Below are 24,141 nucleotides of genomic sequence, written 5' to 3'. Positions count from 1 at the left end.
CATAAGCGCATATCATAGTTTTTTTGTGTATAATCTAACGAAAATTTAAAGGACTATTTAAGTCCTTTTGGTTTTTATATTTTCTCATCTTTGACGTTTGAATCCGATCTACTTCAAAACAACTTATAAATCCAACCTTAAATTTGTCTGTATGAGTCCCGACAACAAATACTGATGGAATGATAGAATAATATGCTCCAAAACTTCGGATTGTTTCTAGCCAAAAATTTAATTCATCTGCAAAAAGAAAGACATACATGCTATATAGATGCATTTTAAGACTTCGCAAACAACGTCAATAAATTTTGCGAATATATGCAAACACACCATGAACATCTTTCCAAGCTAGAGATATTTGAATAAGCACACATGCAAAAGTGTAATATAAATGCATGATATTTGATGTAGAACGATAACAAGAAGAATAAACGTGTTCAATTGATTTGCGCCTTCTACATAATATTTTGATTTACTCAAATTCTTATATCTGAAATATAATCATGTATAACATGTATCCAAATTATGAAATAGTTAATTTTGAGGGCATGGGCTCGATAATATGTAGCTTCGTTTCGTGTGTATTTCAGTCTTGATTTGATCTAATTAACTACTGAGTCGACTTCCGAAGACTTCCAATGGTCACATAAGCGATATACACATAAATATACATGTAGATGCTAATAGAAAGCGAACTCATGCAATTGGATTTTTGTGTGTGTTAAATGTCGTATTATATATTTAGAATATATGTGAATCATTATTTTACCTGTATATCAATGATTTAATGTGGTTCATATCAGTTAATCAAATAATTTACCTTTGTTTCACTTTCAATGTTGACATTTCTTTACTTTAAAAAACCGAACACGCACAATGCATACGTTATATATCTATAGCTAAAGGGTTAAATTGAATGTGACATCAATACAGTTTTTTAAAGGATTGAGTTTTCACTTTCAAGTTTAGTGTTCATCCTCTATTTTTCTTAGATGAAAAAAAAGCAAATAGTTATTTCACTATTTCAATTTTGCTAATGATTGACCAAAAATATCATACTTAAGATTTTGTTTTATCTTGTACCTAGCGCCCCTTAAGATTCATCAAACTTGATAAATTTCTACCATCATTCTTTATATTATAATCTATACTTAAAGAACTACATATATACACGACAAAGGTCCTTACATCTAGACTCCTCAACAGACACATCTTGGGTAGTTTTGGAGACATCAAGAGTCACAATATAAATAGCATCTTTTAACAGGAAGGCCTTGTGTGTATTGTAATATTCCGTGGCGCCAGCAAAGTCCCAGAAATTAATTTGTACAAAATTGTCCTCGTCTAGGGGTGCTTTCAGTATTTCACATAAATCATGGAGATCTTCACTGATATTTTCGTACTCGGCCCTTTTACTATCATAGGCACAGGTTGAATCAACTGTATCGTATGTTGGCTCCCATATGTCGGTTTCAATTGAAAATGGATCATCTTCCGATTGATTATCAGTATTTTCTATATGTTTGTCATGTTGGTCGGTATTACCATCTTTAGTGTCTTCAATCTCTTTACATGTGTCTATTATAGACTTTAAAAGCCTTGAGTTTACATCCTCCTCAATTGATGATTCTGAAATTAGATCATAGGTATAAATATACCGAGATAGATTTTTTTTCATACTTTGCCAAAATAAAAATTTTGCTATGTTCTTGTCTAATATATAATAAAAAAGATGGGTCACCGAGCTATTTTTCAAGCTCTGAGTCGTTAGAAATTGCCTAAATTTGCTTAGAATGATCATGAAAAAACTGCATAAGAAAACATCTATGAGATCGATTTTTGAAATAAATTGTGAGAAAATAGGTTTGAAAATATGTTTTGAGAAAATAAAAAGAAAAAATGGTGTCACCGAACTTGTTTTCTTGCTACAAGTAAAATTTATAAATTTCCGTATCAGTCTAGTATAAATTTGTTACTTAAAGAGTTATCTCCCCTTAAAAGGCTCAATTGAAATAATAATTCTGAAACACATTACAACATAAAATTACACAATATCAAATGAAAAACATAAACTCGATCAAAAATACGTTAAACAAAAAAATCCAAGTAAACATACACTTAACGAGTAAAAATTTTGATCTATAACACAATATTAAAAAACGTAGGTACACAAATAACATAGGCATCACACGTAGTATAAGAACAGTGTCCAAAGGACAAATCCTATCCTGAACAAAATGGCGTTCAATAAAACAACGTACAAAGGTGATCAAATTCGATTTTTATAAGTGTAATATGATAGTTGTGTTTTTTTGTGTTTAATGATCAACACCAACAAATGACAAACGACAAAACTAAACAGCAGGCTCCTGACAGGAACAAACATGAGACAGAAGTGTAACATTACATTTTCGTTTCTCGTTTTGTATACAGATAAGACCGTTGTGGTTTTTTTTCTGTTTGAAATGTTTTACATTAATAATTATATGGCCCTATGTAGCTTGATGTTGGTGTGAGTTAATGCTCCTATTGAAAGCCTTACTTTCATCTATAATTTTCTAATTTTTTATGCATTGTGATAGGCCAGAGAATTGTATCATTGGCATTTATAACGCGTCTTCTTGTTTATTTAAACAGAAATATCCGAGAAATGATGCGTTGATTTGTTCAATAAAAACAAGGGGAATTCATTTGAAAATTTATAAAATGTTATCATGTTTGACATGTATACATGATTTATTATTTCTTAAAGTTTTCTTAGTTTTATGATTTACCGTTATCAATTATGTATTAAAAAGGTGTATATCATGCCAACTAATATGTTGGTTGTTTTGAAAATACTATATCAAGCACTCCAGAAACCTTATCCATATAACAGGAAATTACGAAAGTTGGAAAAATTCAAAACAGTATTGTTAAAAATTGTTATTAATGTTTGTACCGCAGTACCACTAGGTCACGATGGCACTACGATCTGTGAAGAAAATGAAAATTTTGACGATCGTAGTGCGATCATGCAGATCGCAGCAAGGTCGAAGTACGGTCGTGGTGAGGTCTTCATGATCGTGATGAGCGTGGCCAACTTTTATCATATTCAAAATCATCGTGGTGCGGTCGTGGCGAAGTCAGGTCGTAGAAGAAGTGTAGTGAGAACGCAGTAAAGTCGTGATAAGATCGTAAAGGTCGCTGTACCATCTTTACTACGACCTAACTACGACCATCACGTTCTTACCGCGACGCAACCACGCTTCACGACTATATCACGTTGATACCACGCTGTTGAAGCCCATAGTACGATTTTAACACGAACATGTCGTCCTCCTCGTCCTTATTCGTGCTTTTCTTACGACCTGACTACGTTTATGCTATGATCATCATGCTCATTGTCCTTTTCATATATGATATATAAAAGCTCCCAAGCTCTTATTTGTCTGTTTGTAATTTGGACCTCTTGTCCTTTATCCACAATGGCTCAACCAGTCATCCCTACTATCGTTTACTAAAGCATCGTCATTTGATTTTGATGGACCAGCAAGAAGTTGTGATTTAGGTTGGAATGGTCGGTCCGACATATATTCACTGGATCACGATTCGTTACTGTCAGATATCTCTCTGTCGCTCCATCTACCCCTACCACCAGGCCCACAAGTTCTTGTTGATTTTGGTTGCATGGCCGCGTTGTTATAAAGAAACTCTATGTATCAATGAGAAATAGAAAGAGTGATACAGTATTCATATTGATCGTAGTATGAACGTGGTATTATCGTAGTGTGTCGTGGTTAGAGCGTGCTATAATCCCAATAGAAGCGTGATAAGATCGTGTTGCAATCGGATGATAGTAGCATATTCGTAGCGAGGACGTAATAAGCGTAGAAAGATCGAAAAAATTATAGTGAGGTCGCAGAATAAGCCGATCATACTGCGAGCTCACCACAATCTGAATTTAGTTTACATCGCGGTGAGCGTGGTGCGATCGTGGTCTAGTGGGACTGGGGCTAACGCTTTATTGAATAAAATTTCAATTAAATAAATAATTCAAACAAACCAATACTATACTCTTATACATCCCCGACTTTGGACTACTGGTACACTACTTTTGCCTTAATTTGCAATATTCATACTAACTTTAGGGAACAGAAAGCTAATTCCTGAAAACTTAAAAGAGCTTCGATCGCGCGAAAGCTTTTTGTTTATTAAGTGTACATGTAACCATTTTATTTTCATTTTTTTAAAAAAGCCCATCAATCAACAGAACTCTCAATTTTAGCTCAAAGTTTAAAAAATATATAAATCATACCTTCTTGACAAATCCATTTCATATCACTTAACTTTGCTTTACATTTTAAAGCATGCATTTCTACTCCATTAGTACTTTTGACATCTTCAATTTCTTTTCTTAGCAATCTTCTCACTAAACAGGTTTTTCCTGACTTTTTTGGTCCAACTATGATTATTCGAACCTTATTTTGTTTGTCCTTGCCTAATTTCAAACACTCTTTGTATATGCCTACTGCTTTGTCATTTCTTTCCAATAGCGCAGGTGGTATTAAATAATTTGATGTGTTCAAATTGCTGCTCTTTCTGGATACATTGCGAATGTTGTCATATAGAGACTCTACAAGAGGACAACACATAAGTAATTGATGTTTTAAACAAGAACACAACACAATTACCAATAATTAAAGATAAAAGATTCTACAGGTTATACTAATAATTATCACATCGGTTCTCACAATCCAAAATCCGTGAAAGATAAAAATTACACGACACTGCAGCACAATAGGGAAGTAAATTCCAATTCCCATGGAGCAAACTCCACCGTTAATTCTGCAATAAATACGGTTCTATAGCTTCTCGGGATTCAGATCCTCAACGGAATACGGATCAGAATACCTAGTGCGATTTTTACAGCCAATCTTCAATTAAACCGTGAAAGTCTTCAAATCAAGGTTATCATATTGACCTTACAATACATAATTTTATTCTAAATCCATTCGGTACGTTATGGATGTAAAAGGATTAGCAGTTACCTAAATTTGATTTTAATGACATTCTGCAAATGAAGTAGACATTATACAACAACGTGCGCGAGACAGTATTTTTAGTTTCTGGTATAAAGGTTTTTCATGTTAAAGTAATATTTATATATATATATATACTGTGAAAGTACTTTTGTTCGTGGGGTACCAATTTTCGTGGTTTTCGTGGGTGGCTCTATCCACGAATTTAAGTGTCCAACGAAGTATAAAGACTTGAGCAAAGTCAAAACACGGAAATTTTAACCTGTGTAGGACCGAACTTGGATACGAGTAAACAAACAACAAATAATTTGAGTGCCATTACTTCATGTGCATCTTTTCTATAGTAATGCAGAGAAAACTATATACAATCGAAAGCTGTTAACCCTCCATTCAGCAAATGTTTTACTTTGATTTCTGTACAAAAGTGTGATTGGTGTATTGAAATCGTATTTAGTGTATTGCAATCGTATTTCCGGTGATGACATATGATCTTGTTTTCAATGTTGAAGTGTTCATCTTATACCTGGTAATGGTTACGAGTCAAATAAAATAAAGATAATTCAACATGATTTTTATTTCATCAGAATATTCATGTCTTACACATTTGAGCACTAATTCAGACAAAATACTTAGAATAAATAAGTTATATGCGGTAAGATATGAAAGATAGCAAAGCACTAATAAATTACAGTTCAAATAAAATAAATAATATCAGTTCAACAATGTTCAACAAAATAACAGATCAATATCACAAGAGCACTATAAAGTCAAATGGAATGTTCATAATAAACCGGCCTGGCGGAAACCTAGCTAGATTAGGTCCTTACGGGTTGAAATCTTGTTGTGTGATGACACTATCCAATTGGCGTGTATTGGCTTAAGGACGGAGGTTCTCATGTTGACTACAACGTTGTCAGGTGCAATTTCCCCAGTACTGTCTTCTTGTTCATTGATCTGGTGGATGACCTCTGCTGAATACCAGTCGTGAAAATGAGATTTCAGCTGTTCTTTATACTCTCTGTTGACTGAGAGATCTAGTGGTTGCAGCCGATCAGTACACGCTGCTGGAACAAACAGAGGAACGATGTCGTTGTCTTTAAGTACATTTAGCAGTCTCTCACCACGGTGTGCCTTAAAGACGTCGAAGATAGCAATAGCTTTCTGTGTTGTTGAGTTGTTGAGTGGCATAGAGTCTCTGATTTCATCAACATACGGCACTATGACTTTGTTCACGAACTGCATCATAGTGTCCTCGTTGCTCCAGTGTGTCTCTGTGCAAGTGACATCCCAGGTTGACGGAAAGTCGACTCCCTTTGGTAAACAATGGTCAGTTTTTCCTGGGTAGATGAGTTGTGGTGGGAGAAGATCGCCACTCATGCTGACTGCAAGAAGAAGGGTAATCTGGCGTTTGTCGTCTAAGCCTGAAATGCTAATCTGTTGCGTACCCTCTTTCTCCATGGTCCAGTCGCCGCCTGGTACAAGCTGACAACCTGTCTGGTCCCAGTTGATGCTCAGAGTGTCTGGAATGTTGTGTTTTTCTCGGACATTGTTGATTTTAGAGATGTACTCCTGGCGAATGTCGTCGAAATCATTGGGTAGGTGTTTTACTGCTTTGGTCCCTTTGCGTTTTACAAATCCCATGCGACGGAGTAGTGACTTGGCGAAGGTGTTTGTAATTGTGATGTGACCACAGTAACGTTCTAGACGATGACGAGCAAATTTGGTGACAATTGCTTCTGCAGCGGCCATGACGATCTTTGCGTTGATGACACCGCCGTTGATGCGAACTTTACGGATCCAATCCTGTACTTTTGTGTCTAGATCACCAAGGAGAAAGGGATTCCCGCGAGGGGAATGTGGTAGTGTGGCAAGTTCTGTACCAACTGAAATACGAAACAAAATAAATTAAATAATGTAAAAATTTGAAAAATATTTTTATTCAATTTGAAAATAAAATCAATTTCCTTGTAAATTTTACTAGAAGAAAGTTTACCGTTATTGATTTTAAGGGACATGATTATGACCCAATTAACACCTTAATGTCTTTAATCTGTAGATTATTCAAAACCCCCCGGCTAAACAAGTGACAATAGGTGTGAAAAATCAATACCAGAGTGTTTACCTAACAATTTCCTTCTTATAGCCAATTAACTTTGTAACAATCTCACCCTTTTTGACAATACGTACTTTTAATGATAAATTAAAAATATAAATTTACCATGGTCCATTGAACGGGCTACCGGTTTTTTCAAATTAATACGAATATTTATTGAAATATCTTTTATCTACAATTGCCTGGAAGTGTTTGCTTTCAATGCAATACCAATTTTTTTTCTATAAACTATTATTTTCTATAAACTTTATTACTGGAATTGATGTAAAAGTTTATTTATGAATTCAATTTTTAAGACAATGAAGCATTTCGGTTTATTTATTCCAAGTTTTATTAATAAATCAAACATGACAACAATTTCAAATATCGCACCTTTCTTCTTTAATTTGACGTAGGTGTCTCTCATACTACGGATTGTAGTTTCACTGACTTTTCTGCCAAGGTCTGAGGTAAACTTCCTCGAAGCACGTGCTACCCCATTGTCTACTGCATACCGGGCAATCTTAGCACGAGTCTCTTCGTCGTAATTGATGTAGTCGCCTCTCTTTCTTTTGCGTGAAGGTGCAGATACAACTGTATCAACTGCATCATTTGCTGTCTGAACAATCAAAGCATCTTGTGTAGAAATGCAGTCAGCTGGGTCAGGTAAACCTGGAGTAACTGGTGTACGGGTCTGAACAGAGCCCGTTTTCAACCACTGAGTAAGCGACATTTTGTAAACTGACTGGTCAATTAATTACAGTGCTATTTATTGCAGAATTATTAGCTTGGGAGAAACTCAAATTCTTGATATGAGCAGTTTTAAGCTTGGGACAATTCTTGATTAGGCTCATTGTCGTTATTTTAATATATTGTTAATGACCCAATATCATTAGATTAATTCTTTTAAACATTTTAATTGAAAGGTACTCAAAAATAATCAAACAAATTAATTCTTAAGCATGTTTTTATCATTGAAGTAATAAATTATAGTGACAGAGAACAAATATATTATTCTGACGACTATTACAGAATAAGTTGCAAACATATAGTTTGAAATGAACACTTTATTCTGCATCAATGTTAAGGTCATAAATTATGACGCAGTCATATGAAACACAATTTCGTCATGCTGGATGCTACGTTTACGTTGGCAGTCATAATTTCTTATCATTTTTACTATTATTTTTTTTTCTCAAAAATCTGAATTTAAGAATCCACGAACATGCAACTTTTCTCCAAACCACGAAAATTGATACCCACGAATTAAAGTACTTTCACAGTATATAAATATTACTTTATCATGAAAAACCTTTATACCAGAATATATATAAATATAAATAAATTTAGAAAAATATCGTAATAATTAAACACTTGGACAATTGGAATATATATTTGAGAATAATAGAAGTTATGTAAAAGATTTTAATTTTTCTTACAATGAATTGGTTCCGTTAATTGCGCTTGTTTTATTATAAAAATATATCTCATGCCTAAGTTGAAAAGTTACTAATACTAAAAGACAACATGCAATCAAATAGATGTTATATAACCAATATAACCAAAACTGTTGCTGCAACAGGAGGAAAATAATCATACTATCCATTTTGCATTTGGAACAAGTTGTTGTTGTAAGCTTTTTTAATCAAATTAATAAATTACAAGGTGTTGTTTTGGACACTCAGAAGTATACATATATATCCTTAAGCAATAACATTGTAATTGAAAAACATTAAGTTTTATCGAAGATACAACATTTGGAATTGTTGTCAAGGCCAAATTGCCTCTTAGTTTTATATATATGTTACAGTAAATAGGTGAAATAAGAAATTACACGTAATTACTAAACAATTCAGTAAATACCTGTAATTACTAATCAATTTAGGAATTACATGTATTTACTGATTGTTTTATTGATTACAGGTATTCACTGATTTTTTAGTCGTTTTTACAGCTATTTACTAAGTGTCGGTTAGTGTATAGAAAGGTATTATATACTATGAACATTAGAGCGAAGGGCTTGCCCCAAGCTCTTATTTTCATAGTTTATACCTTTCTATACACTATCCAATTTAGCACATATTTACACCTTGAGTAATCCGGTGATTAGTCTATTGATATGTTTGGCTGACTAGGTGTAGCTCATTACGTTGTTTACTAAATCTACTCACTATTATCATTGTACGATATTGACTCCAGAATGAAAAGATTATAGTTGATTTTGTAAGTATGTTTATTGGTATAAAGCTGTGTTTTACTATACATGATAAGTTTTAAAACATATAGATAGTTTGCAATGGCAGATCCAAAAAGAGGGTGGTGGAAAACGCTTATTTTTGGGGATGATCAATGCTTTGAATAAAAACATACAGTTGGACCCCTCCCCTTTTATTATGGGTTGGAACCCTTTTAAAAATGGATGGACCTGCCCCTGGTATGTACCGATAGGTAGTCTAATTGAACTATCTGTGACTGGACATTAATCAATCAATAATCAATCAATTAATGACGAAATAGATCAAATTGCTTTAATATACCTTCATAAGGTTTTATGGTTCATAATATTTTTGGGTATAAAGAAATTACACGGAAGATAAATGATTACAATTTTAGATGGCATTGTAAATTTATAAATAGCTATATGTGTTACTTTTTAGATCCAAAGATTAAATAGTGGGGTGTTTAAAAAAATAATTTGAAAACAAATTATAAACTATTTAGTTTAATTTGTAACACAACAGGTTTTCAAAATATAGCCAGTATCAATTTTTATTTCAATATCTTGATTACGATACAATGAAATCTTACCTTTGTGGTCATTCATGCGTTGTTACTTAGTACACGGAAAAAGTATGTACTATGAAAGTTAGAAGGTAAATTCAAACAATTTGATTGGACGAGAAGTTGTAAGTATGTGCTAACTTGATATATTGTATTAAATTTGAGACATAATTCAAGATACAAAAAAAATAAAGTAAGGTAGAGATTGTAAGGATGAGGGAATCAAAGATCCCTCAATACTACATGTTCTTTAGTTTTGTTGGTATATTGAAACTGGCAAATGGTTGTTTTACAATATTTGAAACTCGATAAAAATCATTTGCAAAAAGGGACGAAAGATACCAGAGGGAATAGTCAAACTCATAAATCGAAAATAAACTGACAACGCCATGGCTGAAAATTAAAAACGACAAACAGACAAACAATAGTACACATGACACAACATAGAAAACTAAAGAATAAGCAACACGAACCCCCAACAAAAACTAGGGGTGATCTCAGGTGCTCCAGAAGGGTAAGCAGATCCTGCTTCACATGTGGCACCCTTCATGTTGCTTATGTAATAACAAATCCGGTCAATAGTCTAATTCGGTAGGTCACATTCATGAAAGGGAAGGGGATTGTAGTTACGACGTACGGACATGCATGACAATGATATAAATACAAATATGAGAAATACATTTGTAAGAAGTGTATAGGCAACGTCACCAATTCTTAACGGAGATGGGCATTTAATTATGCCAAATTTGATTAAAGGTTCTTTATAAGTCATGATAAAATTAAAATGTCCATTAGGCATACTTTGCATATCAATCAGATCAACTTGACTTATGGAATGATTAAATTTCTTTGACAAAATAGATTTAACTACGAATTCTTTTGTCAGCCTTTTGCGATGAAGCTGACATTTTTCATAAATTAAATTGTACCAAATAATGGCGTTAAGAGTAACTTTTTCATATGTTTGTGTCTCTTTTTTAGGACTTTCTCTAGACCTCCAAAGCGTATATACCTGCAACACAATTGTGTTATACATGTCATACAGCTGTTATCCCACCTTTTTTTGTAGCAAATATTAATACCCTTTTAGAGTTAAAATACATGTATATGTTTATTCAATGTTAAGTGGAAATTGACATATTGATAATGTCACATAAGAAGCTGAGAACACCTATCCTTACAAAGCACCTGGTTGTGATTTTCAAACAGAAAGACACAGACTGACATTATTATTTCTATGTAGGTTTGGTGCCTTTATGGGTGGATTTTACAATGTGTTGACTGCTGTATTTTTTTCTTTACATCATTTATCACAAATACAAATTATGGGTAAGGGGTGTATATGAAAAAACTAGTTTACTCCGGCACATAATGCAGGTGTCTGTTCCTAGGCCTTGGACGGGTACAGGAAAGGGACCTGATAGGAGCTTAGGTTTTGGCAAAGCAAGGGTGCACATGTATCCACAAAGCCCCTCCTCATTTTACTTCAGGCCATTGCCTTTGAACAGAACTGTTAATAACCTGTAAAGGTTGAATTATTGAAATACAACAGAAATGTCAGGAAAACTATTACATTGAGAGAAGATTGTAATTTTATAGCTTCATTTTCAAACAAAGTGTTGAATTTGTTGATTATAGTGTTTAGCTCTTCCTTTGGCATTTAGACTCTGTCACATTTTAATTGTACAATTTGAAAAAAGTCATCTGTATAAATCTTTTCTTTCTCGTCTTGCATTTTCAAAAGACATACTAAAGACTGTTTAAAGTGGCATTAGCTGTCAAATACACGTTCACCGATTTCACTCATATTTGATTTATAATATACTAAAACGTATATCAAAATTACAAAACGTCTAATATAAACAACAAACAATGCATAAACGCGATTATATGTATCAAATTACGTGTGCATTTTTGTCTAATCATCATATAATTAATCATCTGACCTTCGAAGACTGTCAACGGTCATATAATGGTAACCAGATATACACAAACAGGAATATAAACAAATAGCACTCACATGCAATATGATTTTTCAAGGTTTGCATGTTTGATTTCGAATCGTATGTTAAAAAGTATGTTTATCATTGTTTTTATCTGTACAAGTATAAGAATGATATTTTTTGTGGATCAAACCATTTTTTTTGTGGATCGAGCCAGTCAACCAAATGGTTCATCCTTTTTATATACTTTCAATGTGTCCATTCTATTCTTTTAAGTAGCTGGATACAGGCGTAACATATCTCTAGCTAAATGGTTACATTGAAGGTCACACACAAACATTTTCAATGAGGTCTAATTCTTCATTTGCAAGCGAATAACTCATCAGCCAAATTCTCTAAGTTTTTTTAAAATTTTAAATGTACCAGACTGGCTTCAAAAAGCGAATTACAATTTCATTCAACAGCAACAATAAAATTTTATTTATTTGTTAGTATTATATAGCTAATGCCCTTTTAAAAAAAAGTATACCTGTATTTTAGGATATCACATTTTAATAATATTCACTGATCTTTTAATTAGTAATACCCTAAGTTTTGATAAACTGATCATATTACAACATTGTTTTCACAGTTAGTAAATAGATGTAAAAATTCATTTAAAAATTAGCAATTACTGGTAATAACTGGGCACTTTCAGGAATTACTTGTATTAACAAAGTACATCAGGAATTACATGTTATGCATAAATTTTAGTAATTACATATAATTCCTAATTTCACCTATTTACTGTAACATATATATTGACGTCATTAGAAATAAAGTTAATATGAAGCTTTTGTAGTTGAATATAATGTTTTTTTTTATTTTCAAAAAAGTACCTTTTCTTTCTTTTCTTGGTACTACTGTCGGCTCTGAAGAAGCTTCCGTATATATCTAAAACAGTATGTATATGAAATTTCATGAATACTTCTTACAATGATGACTAACATTTATTAGGTAACTAACATAATATTGATATACTTTAGAGATATTTTTTCTAATAGTTCCAATTGTATATTCTAAATAATGAATAGTCAGTTTTGTTAGTTTTCACACACAGAATAATATATGTAAAAACACGTGGATTTGGAAGAAAAAATTAAAAGTGAAACAAACAAATGCAAAAAATAGTTAGCATGGCAAATTATCAAAAAGTACGAGTGATGAAGGTTTTAACTGATTTGCATGAGGTAATTACATTTGTGCGTATCAGACATTTTTCGTAGAGTACACACAAACAAGCCCAGATCACCTACGTACACGACAAGGAAAAAAAGGCTTTAGTATAGTTCGTGAAAAGGAATTGATACAGGAATTTTCCAGAACTTTGAAACAATTTACAACCAACACAAACCTCCTACTCACACAGAAACAACAACATTAAAACAGACTCTGAGGTAAACCCTTAAATCTTGGCATTGTGCATTCAAGATTAAGGTAAAATCAGAAAATGATTTCATACAATTTTTAAATGTTTTTTTTAGAAATCATAATCGTTGATGAAGGTAAAATCAGGAAAGTTTTCTATAACATTAGTGTCAGGTTAGGCAAGTATGCACAAGCTTACACATTAATCCGGCTACATTAAACATTTGCTTATCCCGTGTCAGTTGCTTTGCATTCAGTGGTTTCCGTATGGAGCTTTATATCATGTTTGCCTTTCGTTTTTTTTTTACAAAAATTAAGTTTTGAATTTCTCATTTGAAGTGCTTGTCATTTTGGTATGCTTGGTCTTTTTATAAATTGCAACGCACAATCGTTTTGTTCATTGTTGAAGTAAGGTGGGTGCATACAAATTATAAAGTGCTATTTTTATCATGTTTCGTTTTACGCGGACCTGTTCCCTTAGAATATATATGTTTTTAAAAACCGAAATCTAAGTTTAATTGTTAAAAGGAGAAGCCTACAAACTTTCAAACCCACACGCCAGACTTTGTCAACCAATATAAAAAAATAAGAAACTGTTAATATACACAAGTTTCTGTGAAACACATTCAAGCGTTCATACATATTGTTTTTTTGAAAAAAAAACCCAACACAATATGACCTTTTAACCACTTGTCCCGTTATGTCCAACCATTGCTTAATCTGTAACGTATTACTTGCCTGCAAGTAAATGTGTATTCATATAAATGTTATATAACCAAACAAGAAGTAACGACCAATGTGTCGACATATTAGACATCAATTGAGATCCGAATAAATCGAGTCTGAGAAAAACTGTTAACATACATTTGATCAATGAATAGCATGAATTGTATTTTCTTTGGAGGGATGTGGTGAAGTTTATTTTGAAACAATGCGATTTCTCATTTTGTTTGTTACTAAAGAGTGCCTTTTCTGATCGATTGACCAAAATTGAACTCTATTTATCTACTGTCGCCTTGAATTACTGACAAATGAAAACTAGCAAACCAAGCAGGCAAAAATAATGCATGTCAGTAAGAATATCATGTTCGCTATTATATCTAGAACTAAGACTTACACCAGCAGGTTGATCATAAGGTTTTTTCGATTCTCCTCTAGGAAAGTTACGCAACGACCTGTAACCTTCTGAAAATTATGTAAAGGAATTAATAGCTATCAGAATATTCATTTTAACTTTCTAATACACGCCTTTGTCATAGGAAGTTATGCAAAAAACGAAAACATTAACAAATAACAAATAATGATATTAACTTGTTTTGGCAGGCCTTTTTTCTTATATAAAACTTATAAAGCTCAGTAAATGTAATAGCTAAAGAATTATTCACACAATTCTTTACTGTAGAGGGTCAGCTTCAAATGGAATACTTGTAAAGAAGGAAAGGAATGAGTTTTAAAATTGTGATTTATATCCAACATTACGCACTTCATAATCTTATTTTATGAAAACGATCAACTATTTATAACATTTCACTAATTTTGTCACGACTTTTACGTGAACAGATATATGTATTATTATACTTTACTATAGCACTGTGTCTAAACCACACCGGCAAAATTTGCTCGGACTCGATGGTATCTAACATCCGGCACAATGACGGAACACCAATAGACAAAAGAAAGGTAGGTTTCTCCTTATTTGTTTATTTTTTTTATGTTATCGAAGAATATATATACATATACAACTATTTTCTATTGTGAGATGCAATATTTTCTACAACCGTTCTATATTAACGGAGAAATAAGTCAAAATACATGTCAAAATGACGAATTGAGTGAACCTTGCCTCGAAATTGTTTAATTTCTCGTTAAATTGTTCACATTGTACGGAAAGAATGGTACGGGAAGATAGATCTTGACACGGAGATTGCATATTTAGTTATTATGAGCATCTCCATAATTGTATCTCTGTGTATGGAACGAAAGAAATGGGCCATGTCAAAATGGAACTGGCCGGTTTCGTCAATGTATACAACCCGGTTTCGTCATAGATTTCAAAATGCATAACCCGGTTTGGTCAAATAAAAAAATCATAATCGCATTACATTATAATTGATTATTTAACTTCAGCGTTCAAAAGGAGTTTTGTGGGTCGTTGGAAAACAAGTTCGTTCACCGGACAACGGCTTATTATTTATATGAGTCTCAGATTCAAATAAATAATAAGCAAAAACTTGAATTCCTACTCTTATAGAACACAAATATTTTAATTTACTTTGCATTCCGAAATTTTTTAACACCATATTGAGATTAATGTTCTCTAAATATGCGTTTTATAGATGAGTTATGGGAAAATATGTTGAACATGTTTAAACTTGAAATTAAAGTTTACGGTCTTAAAAATCGAAACACACAATTGATATGTGATTTTCTCGCACAAAAGGATGGACACCTTTATAAGTAATCTAATCATTCTATGTATGTAATCTTTTCTACAATCGTTAAAAATAAATCTTCTTAAGGATAAACGTTGATAATAAGACAACTGTATATATGCATGCATAATCGACACAGAAATTGAATGTAGGATTAAAACTACCATGCATTAAAATAAAATTTGTTATCCCTTATTGTAAGTATACTGCTATGTACAAATTAGTATAATAGTCTCAGGTCATCGACAAAATTCAATAATAATTATTTTGTTAACATTACTAAAAAAACCGAGTCTGTACTGTCGCCATTGTGTTATGATGATCGTACACTGACGTTGGTCATCGGACGAGTTAAGTTTTTTTCATCATTTTTTATTATTTGTACTTTTGTTGTACTGTTTGTGTCAGCGACAACACTTTGACTCAGTCCATTACCGAATCACACGCTTGTAATTCCATGGTTGTCTTTGGTTGCTTTATACCATATGCGTTTTGAACATAATAAAGGCAGGTAGTTTTCTTGTTTGAATTGTTTTACATTTATAATTTAGGGCCTTGTTATAGCTTTCTTTCATGCAGTTTGCGTGTTTTTCTCATTGTTTAAGGCATACGCTGACCTAAACTTGATTAATTCAACATAATGTTTGTGTCTAAAAGAAAGTTGTCTCATTGTCAATGTTTATGGGATAAGTGGTTACCGTCACTTTTTCTTAACAAGACCTAGATATAAAGGACGTTCATGTTTTGCAAACCAACTTTTATTCACATTGAAAATACAAAACTGTCAGATATTGTTTTCGAAAGTTATCTTGAAGTTTCAATTGAATTTGAACTACAAAAAATGAATTTGAACTGTATAAATAATGGGAAAAACATGCCTATAGAAATAAATGTGCCTACCAGAAACGGGGAGAAAGTTACAAATCTCACTGCTATGTTATGGATGCTTAAGTGTGAAAACTCGCTTTAGTGCGCAAGTAACACAGTATATATAGTACCAGAAAATCTTGCAGGACTGCATGCAAGATTAATTTGTGCAGAACAGTATAGACTATAGTCGGTTTGGGACTGTTCGTCAATGATTGAATGCATAAATGTATTAATAATTGATAGTAAATATTGTAAACTAAGTGTATATAATATAGTATAGTAAATTAAAATTATGGCACAATCGAAACACATCCTTTTATTTTTCATCTTTACATACTACTATTATAAACAAAGAAAATATGATAATGTTACAAAATAGTTAGATACCAGTGTTTGCTATTCAGTATTTATATTCCATTTAAAATTAGTTTGAAGTTAAGTGAAATAAGGGATACGCTATTCATTAGGAAAATGTGCATTATCATGATAATTAACTATGTCCAAAAGTGCCCGTTTAAAATAGAATTTAACACGCCAAGTTTACTTTACAATAAATATATATTTAAATTCTCGAAAGACAATGTTCAGATCGTGCCAAAGTTTCTTTTCATAAATTGTTTGTTAAAAAAAAACCAAAAAAAAAAAACCGGGTGATATATATAGACGAAACCGGGTGATTGTGTAGTAACAACATTGACGAAACCGGTTTATTTTAATATGACATGACCCTTTTCTTTCGTTCCATACACAGAAATACAATTATTGAGATGCTCATAATAGCTAAATTTGCAATCTCCGTGTCAATATCTATCTTCCCGTACCTTTCTTTCCGTACAATGCGAACAATTTAACGAGAAATTAAACAATTTCGAGGCAAGGTTCACTCAATTCGTCATTTTGACATGTATTTTGACTTATTTCTCCGTTAATATAGAACGGTTGTAGAAAATATTGTATCTCAAAATAGAAAATAGTTGTATATGTATATATATTCTTCGATAACATAAAAAAAATAAAAAAATAAGGATAAACCTACCTTTCTTTTGTCTATTGGTGTTCCGTTATTGTGCCGGATGTTAGATACCATCGAGTCCGAGCAAATTTTGCCGGTGTGGTTTAGACACAGTGTATAGAAACCACTAATAAAACAATTAAAGTATAACTGTAAGATTTGTATTCCTTAATGAAAAATAACCATAACATATTTCCATGGCAGATACAAATAATTGTTGAGGAATCTACGCGAAAGCAAAGTTACTGTTTTGGAATATACGCTTAGATAACATGACCTTTAAGGAATTGCCGCATAGTAAAAATAACAATTTTGGCTCACATTACATGTCAAAATGATAACAACCTAGGGACGTTACAATGTTTGTTAACCTCTATGCTTATTCTGTTCATTCTCTGATCCGGACACTGAAAACATTTGAGACAAAATGACCCAAAAAGCACTAAACAAGATATACACGTTGCGTTTATATGATTTTAATGAGTAGGCAATAAAAACATATATTTATAAATCTAGTTACAGCCAAAATGAACTTTGCAAACTTATCTCAAACTAGTATCTTTGTTTTGAGTAAATTATGATAATACAGCTATGGCCTTCATTAAAAGTAAATATATAAAAAAATATTAAATCGAGAAAAGCGTTTTTCTTCCTGGATATAAACTGTTCAAGAAGGCGATAACAATATATTCAATTGTGTTTTAATTCATATCGTTTTTTCGCGCGGTTCCCATTTTATGTCAATGTGTTTATTCTTTTGCACAAAGGGTCTAATTGTGGTTGTTTAATCTAAATTACAGGTGCAGGTGTAATACCACCATTGATTTCCCCCTATTAGTCTTTGTTAAATTTGCACTTTTCAACAAATTGTTCAGAATTTATCTTTGTTTCAAATGAAGAAATACTTGGCATGAGTAAAGTTTTATCCTTTCCAGTTCTATAGAAAACATTTCACATAACATTTCATTGCATATAAGAAAACAACCATCATTGGAAGGTAACCAATCAAATATCTCCCCTTATTCTATCTGTGTACAAGGTTGAGTCACCATGTAACCTCAAGATTACAAAAGTTTCTATAGAAATCACAAATAAAAAATAATGGTGTTTTGAAATACCCAAGACATATGTTTATGACACAGAAATAGTTTTACTGCAATAAAATGTAGGATTAATTACCTACAACGGTCAAATTCAAGGGAATATTTTTTTCGACCTACTTTCGTAAACAACCGGATGTGACGTACCATGATTTGGTGGTATTACACCTCCAATGATTATTTTGTTAACTTGATATTTTGTCTTATATAAACTGTGCAATATACCAATTACATGTTGGCAAATTGCTTTTAGTTTGTAAAAGATGAAGATAAAAAGGATGGAACACTATTCTACAGTAGTTATTATTAAATACACTTTAAAAGATAATAAAAAGACTCGAACTACTGTGTATTAATACACTAATAGTATTAAGCATACATACAGAATGTGGCGGGGCTAAATATGGTAGAGTAATCCCAACCCTCCCCTATTCTAGGACAGTTGTGTAACATTACACTAACAGAATGATCTATATCAATCAAAAGTTAATTAAGGTGTAACTTAGCAAATGAATGTACATGGAAATACATCTAATAAAACCATAGAGTATACGTGGCCAACCAATATCCCAACAACAAAAAGAAAAGTACAGGTCTGTAAGTACTCGCGTGTACTGACAGCTAGCTTAAAGCCAAAAACAACTAATAAAAAAATTATGCATATAAGACTAAACATGCTAAATGAACTCACATTACACAGACAACATTCAAAATATTAAGTGTAAAGACGTCATTAACAAACCGCGAAAATATTACGTTGTGCAATGCCAAAAAGGTATCGACAGATTGTAGATCCATGAATATGCATACGTAATTAACAAGCATAATTTACTATTAATTTACTGATAACAAAATCAAGATTAACACCAATAAATACATTATTCAAAGATATAGTAACGTTTTGAATTGGTAGCCTTTTAGTTTAATTTTCGAATTTTAAAACACAGATTTTTCACTATATACTGGTTATAAATGTATCTCGGATACTAGAAAGGCCATTTTCACCCATCATTGAAATTATTTGGATACAAGGTATTAGCTAGAGGTAAATTTGTGTTTCAATCTGTTTTTATTTTGCTTACCTTGAATATTTTCCATTTTCTCATATCCTGCTGATAACGATGCTATTATAAAGAAATTAGAATATAGAAAAATAGCTGCAAGAAAAGTTTTAAATTACAATTTGAAATTGGTATGTGGTATAATTGCAAAATCGACAACTCTCATCCATAGTCCAAATAAAGATAACAACTATAGGTCATAAGTTTACACAACTACTAAATATCCAGAATGACAAATGTAAAACCATTCAATCGAGAAATGTTACGCCATTATTAATCTACTAACAATAAACGAAAAAGACAAAAGATATACAGCAAAATACAGCAACCACTGAATTAAGTTTTTGAACGTGGTCGTTTCAAGTATGGAAGATTACGTTTCGAAAAGGGGGTCATTTTATGTTTTTGGTTGTTCATATATTTTATACATCTTAAAAATGCATTTAAATAAATCATTGACTTTGTAAAGCAAACACTGACTGTGCTTAGTTTGGCAGGTACTAATGGCGTTATTTTGCATTTTTTTCTTGACTTAACAAAAGAGACTCCTCTTACGTGTTTTAAAAACAAATATATATATATTTGACCTACAGTCTAATAAATTTAGATAATATAAAATAAATCAGTTTTTTCTTTATTGTCTTTCTTTTCCAAATTTCAATAAAAACTAAAACTTTAAAACTGTTCAATAGCAAGTGGGATAAATATTTACTTAATTAGTCTGTTGACCAATAAAGATTAAAATAACAAAAATCACAAACGTCGATAAGAAAACAAAACGGAAAGTCAAGTATTAATGTGATTTAATGGCAAAATCAAAAGTTTGAACACAACAAACGCATCAATCAACTGCCATTTTCCTGAACACGTACTGACATTTTCGTTTTTAGATAATTGTAGATTAAAATTGGTTTCATAGGAAACTAAACTACTCACTTATATGCCAATCCAATTTAAAAATATATCAATATTATATTCTTTTTATACTTTAATTACAATAAGTTCACAAATGACGTCTGTCCTATTGTCCATACTGGAATCGTCACAATGAAACATATTTTAAAAGCGTACGTAACGTACAATTTTAACCAGGGACATGTATTTACCTGAATTGTTTTGGGTTTCACCATCATCTGAATTGCCATCACAATTAAGATCAAATTTTACAATAGCTTGTCCATTGTTTTTAGTCCCAAGTCCTTTGGAAATAAATAAATTAGATTTGTTTTAATAAGACAGTATGATTTATTTTATTCGTGTGTGAAAGAAAAGATAATTAATCACCCAGTTCATTTCTACGATTTTAGTTTGTACCAACGTCATCTTTGACCGAGTTGTGTGAAAAACAGTTCGTGGTTCTGTTGTGCTGATTGTGTGTTGTTCTATGTCTAAGTGCGACCGGTTTGCCTAGCCACGAAACCCGGTTCAGCCCACCATTTTCTTCTTTTAATGTCCTGTACCAAGTCCGGAAAATGTCAATCATTATCTAGTAGTTCGTTTCTGTGTGTATTAGAGCGTCACTGATGAGTCTTTTGCAGACAAAACGTGCCTCTGGTTTAAATATGAAATTTAATCCTGGTATCTATAATGAGTTTATTTGCATTGCCGTTTGTTTTTGTTCACTTCTGTGTTTATGTTGCTCGTTGTTTTCCTCTGATAGTTGATGTGTTTCCCTCGATTTTAGTTTGTTACCTGGACTTATTTTTATCGAAATTGATGTTTGACGTTCGAACAGCGGTATACAACTGCTGCCTTTTTTTTTTACCCAGATTGATAAAAATAGAATTGCGCATGGAGATCACATACTGCATCATTGAATTATGAAATTTACGAACACGTTTTTAAACAGATTTGAAAATGGTAGCCTATTTTAGAAAACTAACTGAGATCAATATTTGGTTCAGCATAAACAGTCACAACTTATGGTAATGTTTGAAACGTATTAATCATCTTTAGTAGTTTTTTTTAAAGACAGAATATGATATGCTCATGATATTTTGCATAGCATTCATTAAACAGACTTACAATGTTTTTGTAAGCTCAGCCGAATGAAAGAAATATGAAATAAATTATTTTTTTGGAATTGTGTATGACTTTTATTTTAACTGAACTAGTACACATTTTTGTTTAGGGGTCAATTGTAACCCGCCTCAGGGAGCGGGATATTCTGTTTGTGTTGAAGACCCATTGGTGGCCTTTGTCTGTTTTCGGCTCTTTGATTTGATTTGTATCTCCTTGACTTGTTCTTGATTTCAAATTACATTTTTGGTGTAGTTTTATTCAAGAACTATGAAGATGTAACAATCTTTCATTTTGAATTTATTAAAAAATCAGACAAAGACTATTAAAAGAACATTAGATGAAAATATTCAAAGAACCACAACATATAAAAAATAAGCACACATTAATGCCATTTTCTGCCTTTTTGCATGGCAAAAATATAAGGAAATTGTTTTGGTTAAATTAAGGCAACAGTAGTATACCGCTGTTCAAAACTCATAAATCTATGAACAAAAAACAAAATCGGGGTAACAAACTAAAACTGAGGGAAACGCATTAAATATTAGAGGAGAACAACGACACAACATTTAAATGTAACACACACAGCAACGGATTAAGCATTAGACAAAATCCGATGAGAATAACCAATATAACATCAAAACCAAATACATGAATTTGGGATAGAAAAGTACCGTGACACGTCTTATAGTAATGTCAATTCACACCAAAGTTACCATGGCAACCGTAACTTTTGTCGATTCATAAGTTATGTATTTTTCAATTAGACATAAATATCATCATATATGTGCAAAATAAAGAAAATTGAAGAATATGCGTGGTTACACAATTTTGATGCTTACCGGGAACTGGTATTAATAAGGATAATATGTGTTTCCCTTACTATTAGTTTGTAACCCGGACTTGCTTTGGGTTAATCTATATTTAACTTTCGAATAGCGGTAAACTATTGTTGCCTTTATTTATAGAAATACAAATCTTAACACAGCTGACAAACAGGGATGCTTAATTTTCAATATTCTATGGAAAGGTAAGTAGTTACCAGGATTTGAATTTAGTACGCCAGACGCGCGTTTAGTCTACATAAGACTCATCAGTGACGCTCATATCAAAAAAAATTATAAAGCCAAACAAATACAAAGTTGAAGGGCATTGAGGATCCAAAATTCCAAAAAGTTGTGCCAAATGCGGCTAAGGTAATCTATGCAAGGGATAAGAAAATCCTTAGTTTTTCGAAAAACTCAAAGTTTTGTAATCAGGAAATTTATAAAAAATGACCACATTATTGATATTCATGTCAACACCGAAGTGCGAATACTGGGCTGGTGATACTCTCGGAGACGAAACGTCCACCAGCAGTGGCATCGACCCACTGGTGTAAATAGTTATCAAAGGTGACTTATATTACCTTGTTGGCTTTCGCTTGTCTTTGGTCGTCTTGGAGGAAGAGGTGGCCCTGGTAACACCCTTCTGCCTGAAAAATCAGGAAAATGACTGTAAAACGTATACGAAAACTAATTGCGCAGATAAAATTATACAGTGCTGTTGTGTACATGTTAAATTCTTCGACTGTAATTTATTCACACCATTGGAAATAACAAATGTACGCATCTTTTTTGTTCTCTGATTAAGACAAGGAAGTTTTAATTTTTTTCATGATTATAACAATCAAAATCATAGCAAAAAAAAAAAAAACAAAAAAAAAACAAACAAAAAAAGAACCATCCAAATCATATGCTTATTTTACAGTAAAAGAGAAGTTTTTAGACACAAACAAATCAAGGCAAAAAATGTATCACAAGAACAAAGCTATATGAACTATGTAAAACAGAACAAAGCGCAATTGCATATATTGATTTGTTTATTAATTCTAGTAAACGCCTATGCATTTGGTGATTTGATTTCTTGAAAAAAAACGTGTTGCATTAAAAACTATGCATGACTTATATGTGCATATTTTTTACATGAAACAATAAATTGAACTTACATCGAACACCTTTGCAGTTAAATGTTTTGTGTTACATCCCTTTAAAACAATTGCGCAGTTAATTTTTTGATAGGAGTTATTAAATATCAGCATTACATATTTAACTCACCTTCATAAATATTTGAACTACTGGAAGAACACTTACTGGAAGGGCCCGTTGATCTTGCTTGTGCACACAATGCAGGCAATGATTGTGTACTAAAAAAAGATGCGGGAGATACTAACCGTCTCTCTTCTGAAATTGAATAAAGACACACGTATTGTAAACGTTTTAGAAATTATTTTTTTTGTTTCGCATGCGCAGACCTGCCGATAAACATTATTTTGCAGTACGTTTATTCTAATTGAAATTTTTGTATGTTTTCTTCTATATTTGTGTTTTCTATGCAGTCTAAAACGCTTGTTTAAAATGAAACTTG

The 24,141-nt window shown here is 32.1% G+C and overlaps 1 protein-coding gene across 1 annotated transcript in view; it reads right to left on the bottom strand.

Annotated features, from left to right (window-relative positions):
* LOC139485922 (uncharacterized) overlaps positions 1 to 24,141 on the bottom strand; it is a 39,472-nt gene that overhangs the window by 5,223 nt on the left and 10,108 nt on the right. Inside the window, exons 8-16 of the mRNA XM_071270592.1 lie at positions 23,832 to 23,957; positions 23,144 to 23,209; positions 20,823 to 20,915; positions 19,738 to 19,779; positions 14,359 to 14,426; positions 12,713 to 12,767; positions 4,295 to 4,612; positions 1,186 to 1,626; positions 137 to 237 (exon numbers count right to left, since the gene is read on the bottom strand). Coding sequence (XP_071126693.1) covers positions 137 to 237; positions 1,186 to 1,626; positions 4,295 to 4,612; positions 12,713 to 12,767; positions 14,359 to 14,426; positions 19,738 to 19,779; positions 20,823 to 20,915; positions 23,144 to 23,209; positions 23,832 to 23,957 — 1,310 coding nt within the window. The remainder of the gene's footprint in view (positions 1 to 136; positions 238 to 1,185; positions 1,627 to 4,294; positions 4,613 to 12,712; positions 12,768 to 14,358; positions 14,427 to 19,737; positions 19,780 to 20,822; positions 20,916 to 23,143; positions 23,210 to 23,831; positions 23,958 to 24,141) is intronic.

This window comes from Mytilus edulis, chromosome 8 (assembly GCF_963676685.1).
Source record: "Mytilus edulis chromosome 8, xbMytEdul2.2, whole genome shotgun sequence".
Lineage (NCBI taxonomy): Eukaryota > Metazoa > Mollusca > Bivalvia > Mytilida > Mytilidae > Mytilus > Mytilus edulis.
The sequence above is the reverse complement of the archived record's forward strand: the minus strand, read 5'-3'. Positions and strand labels throughout refer to the sequence as shown.